General features: G+C 46.9%; 1 protein-coding gene across 19 annotated transcripts in view; it reads left to right on the top strand.

Annotated features, from left to right (window-relative positions):
• Window positions 1-10144, top strand: part of SVIL (supervillin) — a 231308-nt gene extending 221164 nt beyond the window's left edge. For all 19 annotated transcript variants that reach the window (XM_058681568.1, XM_058681564.1, XM_058681566.1 and 16 more), the window contains 7 exons: window positions 462-669; window positions 2017-2150; window positions 3840-3995; window positions 5581-5724; window positions 6774-6898; window positions 8868-9023; window positions 9121-10144. In XM_058681568.1, coding sequence (XP_058537551.1) covers window positions 462-669; window positions 2017-2150; window positions 3840-3995; window positions 5581-5724; window positions 6774-6898; window positions 8868-9023; window positions 9121-9207 — 1010 coding nt within the window. In that variant the 3' untranslated portion in view covers window positions 9208-10144. The remainder of the gene's footprint in view (window positions 1-461; window positions 670-2016; window positions 2151-3839; window positions 3996-5580; window positions 5725-6773; window positions 6899-8867; window positions 9024-9120) is intronic.
• The last annotated feature ends 2322 nt before the right edge of the window (window positions 10145-12466 follow it).

Here is a 12466-nt window from a genome sequence, read left to right as displayed (position 1 = left end):
CTTAAACTGAATCCCCACAGTGACTCTGTGTCTCTTTTCAAGAGGGGAGAAAAATTCAGTGGGTCATCTATTATAAATTGGATGCTGGTCAACAAAAATCTCTTAATTTATAGAATAGATTTATAAAAAAAATAAAATAAAAAGAATTCTTAGCTTCAGAGCCTCTCAAAATATGCCTGTTATGTGATTTACCTGAGTATTTATAAAATACTCAGTATTTATAAGTATTTGTAAATGTCTGAGTATTTACAAAAATGGGTTTTCTACTTCACGAACCTGCTTCTAACTCCAAAAGGATGTGCTTTCTGGGCCGGCAGCGAGCTGGCCGCCACTCCGCCTGAGCCCCCCCACCCCCACCCCCAAGTCACAGGATGGGCCTGGGTGGGCCCAGGGTGGGTGGTGTTGGCGGGTCCCCGCGCGAGGCACACATCCTAACTCTGTGCCGCTGCTGCCCCCTGCAGGTGAGTGGAGGCTGTACTGTGTGCGCGGAGAAGTGCCTGTGGAAGGGAATTTGCTGGAAGTGGCCTGTCACTGTAGTAGCTTGAGGTCCAGGACTTCCATGGTTGTCCTCAACGTAAATAAAGCCCTCATTTACTTGTGGCACGGATGCAAAGCCCAAGCCCACACGAAGGAGGTCGGAAGGACCGCAGCAAATAAAATCAAAGAACAGTGAGTGTTGTGTGTGAGGGTATCTCCCAGAAGGGGCTTCCCCGTGAGACACCGGCTGAGGCGGGAAGGATACCCAGGGTCGCCAGTAGAAGCCTGGGTGTACCTCAAGTGACTTCAGCAGGGGGTGGGTATGAACGTGGTTGGGGGCCTCTGACATTCCAAGTGGCCGTGACACACATCTCGCTTCAAGCTGCCCACGTGAGGGCTTCCCCCACCTTCTGAGGATGTACCTGCCTCGATGAAAGGCAGAGTGAGGAGTGAGGGAAGTGCCCCCAACGAGTGCTGTCATTTCTTTCACGGGTATGATTTTGAATTAAAAGCCTGGAGGCCTTTGGTATTTAAAGAGAGCAAATTTCAAATATCTTTTAGGGGTTCAACATTTCAGTTTTGCCAGAGCAGTGGAAAGTTAGGAAGCGTTTAGCTAAAGAAAAGTCTGGGAGACCACCAACTGCGTCAGACTATAAGATGTCCCCTTTCCAGAGGACAACCGTATGCCTGCATTTGCCCCTGAGTCGCTAGACCGCCAGCTAGGCAGGGGATGCCTGGCGTTCCCTCAGGCTGTCACCTGGGAGGACACTGGTAACATGTGAACAGTAGAAGCGGAGCATTTCCAGGGCCACAGCATGCCACCAAAGGGTAATCTGGTCAAATCCGTTCTCTGGGCACCACAGCGGTGCTGGGCGGGCATCCTTCCCCTGGGACGGCTCTCGAACCTACCGCGCCGAGGAGAGGGCGGAGAGAACGCACGCCAGTGCCCTGTCAACAGGCAGATGGCCGGGAAGCAAAACGTCTCATCTCGAAACGCTGTTCTGTGTGCCAGCGAGTGGGGAGGGGTGATAGTTGACCTTCGGCGAGGTATCCAAAGGCATCCCTGGCCCGTTGGATTTTCCCCTTGGACCACTGGGAAAAAACAGAACGATGAACTCATTCGCTCTGCAGGTATTCACTGATCACGTACTTGGTGCCAAGCACAGATTTAGGGACGAGGGTCTGGCAAGTGAACTAACCTAAGTCTCCGTCCCCATGACGCTTATGTCCTAGCAAGAGAGGACAAGGAATAGTTAATATGTATGTTGTATATAAAAACATGATCACTTTCATTGCAACTTGTATGTAATTATACATTCTTCTCTAAGGGCCAGGCCAGTCCCTCTCATTGCTGCCCCCCCCCACCACATACACACACATTCATAAACCACGGAGCATGTTTTTATTCATTAGTAAGAATTATTTTAGGAAGAAGAGAGATGGTGAACTGATCTGCAGATTTAGTCTTGAATAATTCCATACTGCCAACACTTCCAGGCTTAAAACAAACAAACAAACTACTGGATTTTCTCCGTGCAGATGTCCCCTGGAAGCCGGACTGCATAGTAGCAGTAAAGTGACAATACATGAGTGTGATGAAGGATCGGAGCCCCTGGGATTCTGGGACGCTTTAGGAAGGAGAGACAGGAAAGCCTACGACTGCATGCTTCAAGGTAATCCAACATTCCGTAGCTTTCCATCACTAACTTAGTCAGTACTTATTTACTGAGCACATACTATGCACAACACCCAGTGAATCACACATAGGCTAGATCCTCCCAGGCCTACAATGCAGTAAGGAAGCTAAATAATACGCACAGCTAAGCATAATGCCAAATAAAACTTTGGTGTGTCATGAAAGAGGTACGAATGAAGGAGGCTGAGAGTTAAAAGAAAGAGTAGTTCCACCAGGAAAATTACACGACATTTACACAGAGCCTCGGAGGGAAGCATGACCTGAAGAGACGGAGGGAGAGAAGGGAATTCCAGGAAACCAGAGGGACAGTGACACAACGTGATCCTATGGCACGAGACGCTTTCGGTCTGGCCAGCATCCTGGGTGCAGGGACCTAACAGAGTTCAGATTAGAGAATAGGTCGGTTTTGTATTAAATACACAAAACACAGATCAACTTAACGTACAGATTAACACGAGGGAAAGCTAACAAGTATTAGGCAGGTTAGGATGAGACAGACACCACCTAAGCACCTGATGTGCCTTAACGCTCACCACCTAACGCCACCGTGTTTGTTCTGATGAGGAAACTGAGGCACAGCGAACTTCATCAGCTTGCCCAAGGTTGGACCACAGTGGGGTATACTCATCTCAGTTTTCATGAACTTTTACAGAGTTTTTCTTAATAATGCATATTGGCGATGGAAAATGTTTGAAAGTACAGAGAGGTTGAAAAAGAAACTAAGTCCCTTATGATCTTCTCTCTCAAAGATAACTAGAATCAACATTTCTCTATGGGATCCATACACATCTATATTAAAGGAAATTTTGGACAGCAGTACACAGTTTTGTAACCCGATTTTTCCCTTTATTACGAACAGTTGCTCAAGTTGTTAATATCTAGACTTCTCTGGCCGCAGGGCATTCCATGAATATGCCATATGCCATTTTCTATTTAACCTGTCTCTTTTGGTTGGAGAGAGGTTTCCGATTTTTCCCTATTACACAATAGAGACGTGAATAAATTTAAACCAAGTACATGTATTTACTTCTAGTTAAATTTCTAGAAAAGATTCAGGGTACAGCTCAACAAGGGTGCCCCCGAACACTGGCACCAGTCTCCATATTCACCCGGCAATATACATCAGAGAGTGTGCATTCCCCAGTGGACTTTGCCTTTTCCTCTTTGCCAAAATGGGGGGGGGGGGGGAGCGGTGGGGGGAGACTGCTACCTGAGCACTATTTTAACTAATGGTTTAAATTGGAAGTACTGTTAAATGCTTATGTATTTTTTTAAATTATTTGTATTTCTACTTTGGTGAATGTTTTCATTTCTGCCTTTTTGTACGTTTTTACTGAGATATTTATCTTTATTCTTTTATATACCAAGGGCACAAACCGGTTTCCACATTTCTCATTTTGTCACTTGCCTTTTTGTTTGGTTTGGGGCTTTTTTGCAATGAAAGTGTTCATTTTTGTACTGTCAGTGCAGAAATCCCCTGTCCCTTCATTCCTCCTTTTATAATTATGATTAAGGAGACCTTCCCCACCTCCAAGGTCAGATAAATTTTACCTATTTTCGCATGAAGTTTTGGGGTTATTTCATGTCTTACAGTCACTCTCCCATCCATCTGGGATTTCCTTTGATGCATATCATGTCCTCAGCTCTGTTCTCTTTTCTTTCAAAGATCCTGGAAATTTTAACTTCACACCCCGCCTGTTCATCCTCAGCAGTTCCTCTGGTGACTTCTCAGCCACAGAGTTCATGTATCCCGCCCGAGACCCCTCTGTGGTCAATTCTATGCCCTTCCTGCAGGAAGATCTGTACAGCGCGCCACAGCCAGGTATGGCCCGCGGAAGGGGTCATCGTGCCGAGCCACAGAACGTACACCTTCCAGACGGCCTTTTTACTCTACTTGCATATTGACTAAACGGTTTTTATTTACCAAGTGCCCTGGCGGGTAACTTTCTTATATTATCTCATGCTCACACCTACCCCAAAAGCAAGGGAACATCAACCGTATGTTACAGTCTAAGAAACCGAGGCCCAGGTGCTTAACTCGCCCAAGTAGGCTGAGCACAACCGTGTCAGGCCTGGAATCTCAGCTCTTCTCCCAGACTCCCCTCAGTCTCGTGGCTTCGTGGCCCACAGTCGGCCTCCCCTGCTCCGGGCATCATGTTTTCGTTCGAGACACAGAGAAGGGGTTGGGAAAAGGGCAGTGATGGCAGTGTCTCTCCCTTGTATTGGATAAAGCAAAAGCTTTCCCAGAAGCCCCCAGCTAACTTCTGCTCACATCCCGTCGGCCAGAGCTCTGTCACATGACCACCCTCCACTACCAGGGAGCCTAGGAAAGCAAGTGGCGGGGCAGCAAGGGGTTGAGAGTATCTGCTGAATCAGCCAAAGAATGGTGTCTGCCTTAGCCAAGGCTGCACGGCAGGGCTGTGGTTCCCACCCATGTCTTCTGACTCCGAGGTCAAGGCTGTATCCACTCGGCCCCCACCTCGCGACAGAACCGGTTGTGTGCCCTTGTGCTGGTTGGGACAGTCACCGTCACCAGAGACTGGGCTGTACGGACCCCGCCAGACTCCTGCAGTTGAGTCTGAGCCCTTGTGCCCTCTCCCCTCAGCCACAACCTCTCACTAACCCGGCCCAGCTCCCCACCTTAAAAGCTCAACAGCTGGCCCACGGGTCATACTGCGGGAAATATTAGCAAGTTCCTTCAAAGGGAGGCCGCTACCCACCCTCTTCACGCTATGCCTCAGGGTGGGTTATCAACCTCTTCTAGGCTTCTCAAATGTGTGGTGTGCGTGGAATTCTGAAACACGGGCTAGGAAAGGACACGGGGCAGGCGGACCGAGCAGGTGTGAGAGCCCCTCTGCCACATGGAATAAGAGTCGGGCTGACGATGTGTTAGAACGCGTCTGCTCCTTCAAGCCCTATTCTCTCACCGAGAACCAGGAACTTAGTCACCTAGGAAGCAATTGCATGTGGGGCACGCACATCAGTGACCTGTAGGGCAAGGGGGGTGTACTCTCCGGTTTTTAATATGTTCTTTGGAGAGAAATGCTGCTTACAGCCCCTTGTGGGTGCGTTATCCCTCCCCTCAGCATGCTGCCAATTCTCAGAAGGGCCGCCGGTGGGCCGGCTACTGAGGAGAGGCAAAGGGAGAGACAGTGTGGGGACAGGGAGGGAAAAGAGGCCGGCATCACAGATGCCAACTCTCTCTGCCCAGAGGCTTTAACTGACTGTATGCTCAAAGGGCTGAGGCGTCGTGGACACCCCGCCTTTGGCCCCGCCAAGGGGATTCTGCACCCCCTCCCTCTGACAAAAGCAGCCTGGAGGGAAGCATCCATTAGGTTTGGGGAAGAGTGCCCCGGAAGCATCCACGGAGAAGCCCCTGATTGTCTGGTCTGCCCTTGCCCTCACAGCACTCTTCCTTGTTGACAATCACCATGAGGTGTACCTCTGGCAGGGCTGGTGGCCCATCGAGAACAAGATCACGGGTTCCGCCCGCATTCGCTGGGCCTCCGACCGGAAGAGTGCCATGGAGACCGTGCTCCAGTACTGCAAAGGTGAGGCGTCGGTGCCAGTGGGCGGGCCTGGGGCCCTCAGCTCTGCGACAGGCTTCATCCACCCCGGCAGGATCGCAGACCAGTGTTTTCCTTCCTGCGTGTGCCGGCCAACCTTGATAAAGCCCAGCGGGCAGTGATGAAACCAAGCTTTTTTTTGAGGCTTCTTAATCTTGAGATTAATGCATTCTTGACTGTCACCATGAATGGGAATTCATTTTTCTCTTTTATATTACTGGGCCGTCTGAGTTGCTACCCTCAAGATTTAAGGCTGTATTGTGGAATGCCCTGGAGGGGTCGAAACCCTTTTGCACTCTGGTGTAATCATGCTGGGGGCCTTCTTCTGCGCATAGCCGCCCACTGTCCAGAGTGGAAATCTCGCCTAAATGGGCTGGAAGGCCAATGGCAACCTTTTGGTCATTCGTTATTATTTTTAGTGTGATATCTAAAAAAGAAAGATCTACTGTGAACTCATGGCTTCTTACTATACCATCTGCCAAACATTTATAGAATTTTATGTAAAACGAGGATGCCAGTAATCAATTTCTTACCTTAATTTTTAAGGTTTCATGGATTAGTTTCATTGAGTTCATGCAGTTGATTCTCTCTTGAAAAGCTCGTCAGTAACAAGTAACAAATTCCCACCAAATGTTTAAATTAGAGTGGTTTAGAAAATGCTCTCGTTAGCTGTTTAACTCACATTGAACTTAACGCTGCCTTAGGAAGTCAGAGGAATGCTTCTACAGGTGAATGCAAGAGGAAAAAATCTCTTGCCCAGGAGCCATGGAGAGAGGCTTTCTCAGATCCAGAGACGTGGAAGCATTTTGCTAGAGTCAGGTCACTTACATGCAGTGTTACGTATCCTTATATGCATAAACTTAACATTTTGTATAAATACCATCCATGCGTTATTATGAACTACTCACAACTTGCACTCGAACCGTAAGTCAGGAGATCCAAATGAAGAAAAGATTTCAAGGAAAATCAGAGAAAGACCGGGTCTTTGGACCCGTACCCCGGGTGTCCTGATGTTGCCCTCTGTGTACCTACAGGAAAAAATATCAAGAGGCCGCCCCCCAAGTCTTACCTTATCCACGCTGGTCTGGAGCCCCTGACGTTCACCAATATGTTCCCCAGCTGGGAGCACAGAGAGGACATTGCTGAAATCACAGAAATGGTGAGTGTGGTTTGCTTCCCCGTGAAGGTGGCTCCACACCTTTCAGATCGTGAGTCGACTGTACCTTGGGAAGAAGCATCCCAATGGCATTTTCTAAGTGATAAAATGTTGTTGTTGTTGTTCATTTCTTTTACAACATGTTAGCAAGTCTACATAGAATTAGCTTAGGAAATGGAAAAATCATTTGAACTATTTTGGTAATCAGTCATTTGAACTATTTTTGGTATTTTTCTACACCTGGTGTTCAAGTTAAACAACTTTTAAAAGCAAAGGTGAACTTAATTACTCTGAAGAATATACAGAAATAAAAGCTTCCATCTCTTCATTCTGTTCGCTAAAACTCTGTTGCTTTTCGAGGTCCGCGTAAGGCACAACAAAATCCTCTGGCTTCAGACAGTAACCTTGTGTTTGAGGAGACACAACATAAACCTGTGATGGATTATTCACAGATCAAAGTACGAAGTGAACGAATGTATCGTGAGTCACTCCTGATTAGGAGTGTGAATAGCTCATTAATAGTATTTCATGAGACCAGTTGGTATTAGCCCATGAAGCATTTATCATAACCTTTATTTACTAAAGCATATTATTAACCAGAACATTATAATTTCCAACCACATAGGAAAAAAAAAAAAAGCTTACTACAGCTGTGTAGAATTCCTTTAAGTCATGAGTTTTTAACATTGTGAAGGAAATAGGTTTGTTCCATTTCAATTTCCTTACTATGTCAGAGAGCTGCTTTTCCGGAGGAGACGACATGGGTATTTTACGGGAGGTCCGAACAAACTTTTGTTTAAACAAAAAGAGTTCGCTGCTGCTTAACAGTGGATGCGCAGCGCAAATACCTGTTTAATGCCGGCATCGCTGCCGAGACTCACATCTCTCTGTAAGCCAGTGGGCTCGGTCCACGCGGGGAGGAGCCCGATAGGGCTCTGTTTACAATAAACACGCAGTCGTGCCTGGGGGTGCAGCGCCCCGCACCAGTACCTCCTCCTGCAGTGTGAGTTCAAGGCTGTAATTACCGCTGTGTCGTGCTTCCGCCTTGCATGCCCAGGCAGCGGTGGCCTGGGAGCATCTCGCACAGGCCGGCGGGCTTCCGGCCAGTGAAGTCGGACTTTCCACGCCAAGTTGTGGCAACAGCACAATCACTGAGCGCTCACCGTGGGCCAGGCACGGCTCCGAGCCCTTTACGTGTATTTTCTCCCTTATTTTCACAACAGTCTATTAAGATTCATCTTCGTGTATCTCCGTTTTCCCAGGGAAGGAGCTGAGACACAGACACCTGAAGTAGCTTGCCCCGGGTCTTAGGTGCAGGATTGCTCCAAACCCACTCCGTGACCACTAGTCTCGACCATCATTGATGAATTTGGCAACCCTGTTAGTCATTCATTCCCGCCACTCAAAAGGAGGGCAGTGATCTGGCTTCCAGGTTTAACAGAGGAAGAGAATTTACCTGTAGTAACCAGTTCAGTGTAAATGCACACAGAGTGGTTTTTGTTTGTTTGTTTGAAGTCTGGATTCAGCAGCATATCCTGGACGCATTTTCTTACCTTTTTCTATTATGGATTAAGAAACAGGGCTCAAGGGGGCAGCATGAATCCTCATAAGGTTATTTTAAAATACTTTTAAACAAATTCCATTATCTGAATGCTTCTAGTGTTTAGAGTTCAGATTTAATAATCTTAAGCCATAATTCACTCACGTGATACTCCCTTTTGTCCAAGGCAGGATTTATTTGGTGAGGTGGGAAGACATGTAAGGGAGAATTGTGGGGCTTTGGGCAATCCCTTTCCATTTCAGAGCCTGCTTCCCCTTGAGCGACCGCTCCCCCCCCCCCCCGGCTAGGCACAGCCTAGACAGGGTCTGGCAAGGGCACAGACAGGACAGGGTCGTGTATTTGCAGGTGCGTGACAAAACATTGGTGCAGGTGCAGGACACGAAGTTCTCTCTGCTCCCTCCTCTTCTCTAGGATACGGAAGTTTCGAATCAGATCACCCTTGTGGAAGATGTCTTAGCCAAGCTTTGTAAAACCATTTATCCGCTGGCCGATCTGCTAGCCAGGCCACTGCCCGAGGGAGTTGATCCTCTGAAGCTTGAGATTTATCTCACTGACGAAGACTTTGAGGTAAGCATTTCTTCGTGTGGGATGGCGTTTAAGCGACACATTGGCTTGGATGGGAGTCCTCTCACTCACCCACTGGGCGTCTCCCCCAATTTTGCAGTTTGCACTAGACATGACCAGAGAAGAATACAACGCACTGCCCGCCTGGAAGCAGGTGAACCTGAAGAAAGCAAAAGGTCTGTTCTGAGCGTGAGAGATGGCTAGAAGAATCTGTCGTCACTTTCGATACCCTTGGACCAGGAAAATGGCAAATTTTTTTTTTTTTTTGGACTGGTATTTAAAAAAAAAAAACAAGATTTTTTTCATCAGAGTTTTTAAAACCTGAAGTTACTAGCTGTACTGCGTGTCCTGGATTTGTGTATTTTGTAAATGTTTCAGCGAACCCTTTGGAAACTCTCTTTCCACTACTCAGCAGGTCATGTTAATAAAGGTGTCCCCGTGTGCACTTAAGTAGCTGTTTCTCAGCAGCTGCTCTCGCACTGCCCTCCTGTTCCAGCTGAGCGTTGCCTACTCTTTTTTTTGAAGCAATTCTCTTCATAAAGTGTTATTTTGATAGTTTGTGGATTCTAAAATATATATATTTATATAAACACCGTATAAATCAAATACGTATTTAACAAAGCAATATTATTCGATTCACTTTTAAGATTTGTTTTCCTTTTGGTGTCAAAATAATATGAAAAGGTAGATGGAATTGCTTCTGTGGAATTAGCTCTGGCACCCTTCTGTATCTTCACACACAGTTCAGAAATGTCTCCTTCGGCCTTAGGTCTGACTTGTTCTGAGTGCTCCTTCCGGTGCTAAAATGAACAGAGACATTTGTACTTCCTGGCACGGGCTCTAAAGAATCTGTGCGAATCCACCTTTCAACCTTAATATCTTCCCTGAAATGTATAGTGCCTTGTTTTTATGTACAGTTTATATACAGAAAAGTTTGCTCTGCATTTTTTGATGATGGTTTGGAACATTATCTCCAATTTTACTCTAAAAAACGGTAGAAATGAAAAAAAAAAAAACATCTCAAATTTCTAAAACCTGCTGTAAACATTAAACATGCCATTTTGTGATACAGGGCTCCAAAATAAAAGCTTCAGGAATAAACACAATAATTGATTCACATCGAATCCCAAGCATGTTCCTTTCTGCAAAACGTTCTTTTTGTTCATGTCAACCTGGTATCAATACTTGGCCGTTAAATATTAACTGCTAAAACTTTAGGGCAAGATTTTATGTAGGGTTGTATAGCTAAATAGACATTTGACCCATAATATTCTGAACACTATATTATAGACATATATTTGCAAATCATCATTCAACAGAAGCTTTTTACCCTAAAATGATCTCTGCATCTCATACTGAGGATCTCAGTGCCTTTTTAAGAATATTGAATACAAGGCGCCTGGGTGGCTCAGTCGGTTAAGTGTCTGACTTCGGCTCATGTCATGATGTCGCGGTCCGTGAGTTCAAGCCCCACGTCGGGCTCTGTGCTAACAGCTCAGAGCCTGGAGCCTGCTTCAGATTCTGTGTCTCCCTCTCTGCTCCTCCCCCCCCCCATCCTCTCTCTTTCTCTCTCTCAAAAATAAATATACATTAAAAAATTTAAAAGCTTTTAAAAAAAGGAATATTGAATATATAGACATTTAGAAAACCTAAAAATGAGAAAACTCTCCTCACAGGCTCATGGACCCATAAGATGAATTCTGTAGACCTGCCATGAGTTGTTACTGCATCCTTCCTGCCCACCGACCCCTGTTTCGGTCTCTGTCAAACAGATCAGTCAACAGCGCATTTGCTTTAAACTTTATCACTTGTGTGCCCAGCCCTGGGACTGCACCAGGGTCAGGGGCCTATAACCCGCTCCTGGTCCCACCGTGTTGAGACTCTGTGATATTGGGCAGTCTCTGAACTCCCCCACCTCGATTTCCTCTGTTTCAAAAAAGGAATCAATGCCAGCTATCCCGCCCACGTCATAGGATTGATTCTTGGTGAGGATCAAGCAGAAACTCTTTGAATATTGTCAAGTGCTGATACCTGCTGGTATTAATATTACTGTTACAGTAGCTGAACTAGGAGAAGCGTCAGTGTTGAAGTAAAGGAGTGTAGTCACCTCGAAATGATAGATTAAAGCAGAATGAGTAAAACCTTCCAAAGAAATAAATGTAGAAGGGAAAGGAGAAAAAGGGGGTACCTGGGTGGCTCAGTAGGTTGAGCGTCCATCTTCGGCTCAGGTCATGATCTCAAGGTTCGTGGGTTTAAGCCCCACGTCGGGCTCTGTGCTGACAGCTGGAGCCTGGAGCCTGCTGCGGATTCTGTGTCTCTCTCTTTCTCTCTCTCTCTCCCTGTCTGCCCCTCCCTGGCTGGCTCTCTCTCTTTCAAAGATAAATAAACATTAAAAAAAGGAGAAAGCGGCATTGCCGTAGGCAGAATGCAAAGAGAAACCGGGATTCAGGGCCAGTAGGGCGACCAGGGGAGTTTCCAAAGGAAAGAGGCAGGCAGAGCTGCCCGCGTGGGTGACCGTTCAAAGCCACCCAGACCCTTACGTACACAGACAGGAACTCGGGTTGCTGGAAGAACTTCCATAGAGAACCTGCTGAGACCACAGATAAGGTGGGTGTCAGCAGTGGTGCCCGTCACCACCGAGTCAACCCATAGCGCTTTGAGGTCGTATCTACTGGTTCTAAATATTATCCCCCAACGGTGTGCTGTCAGTCTGCTCTCCGCCTCGTCTCTGTAAACGAGGTGCCCATCTTGTGTACCTACCAACTTCCTGTTCGCCTCTGTTCCTTCTGCCTCTCTTTCCTGCTGACAGAACTGGATCCTCTCTTCCTTGGCTTTTCTGATGCCTTTCCCGCAGAGCCGCAACTTTTGACCTTTGCATACCAGGGAAAGGACCCGGCCTGAACACTTGAATTGCTGAATCTGAGCAACCCAGCTAGCTAGACTGCACCCGCGTTTCGGGCCTTTCTCTGCAGCCACTCCAAAAGCAAACCACCCTGGGGAACGTTTATTAAACACGACAAATTCACGTGGTCTGGTGTTGCCTTGATTTCCTGCTTTTGAACCAGAGGACTTTGAGACAGGGGAGTGTGTTTGTGTTGGGATTGACACAGAGCTGCAGTGGGGACACATGACATGTCATGAGTGTTTAGAGGCTTGGGAGGAACGGTGTGAATACCATCAGTTTCCAGAGGAATGGGACCACTGGCCCTGTTTGTCCCCCTGGGGCCATGCACAGGCCAGGGTCAGGCAAATCCTTTCTCAGGGACCCACTTCTTTTCCTCCTCGTTTTAAACCTTTGGCCCCACCTGTAGAGCTCCCCATTTTGGGTAAAAGAGGATGCCTTCCAGCAACAACAGCTTGAGAATCCATGTTGGTCTTTTCATCGTTTTTCTTCGTTTCTGATTATAAAAGTGACCCTTCTATGCACACGGAGACTTGTGCGTGAA

Source organism: Neofelis nebulosa, chromosome 8 (assembly GCF_028018385.1).
Source record: "Neofelis nebulosa isolate mNeoNeb1 chromosome 8, mNeoNeb1.pri, whole genome shotgun sequence".
NCBI lineage: Eukaryota > Metazoa > Chordata > Mammalia > Carnivora > Felidae > Neofelis > Neofelis nebulosa.
This window is presented reverse-complemented; position numbering and strand designations above follow the sequence as displayed.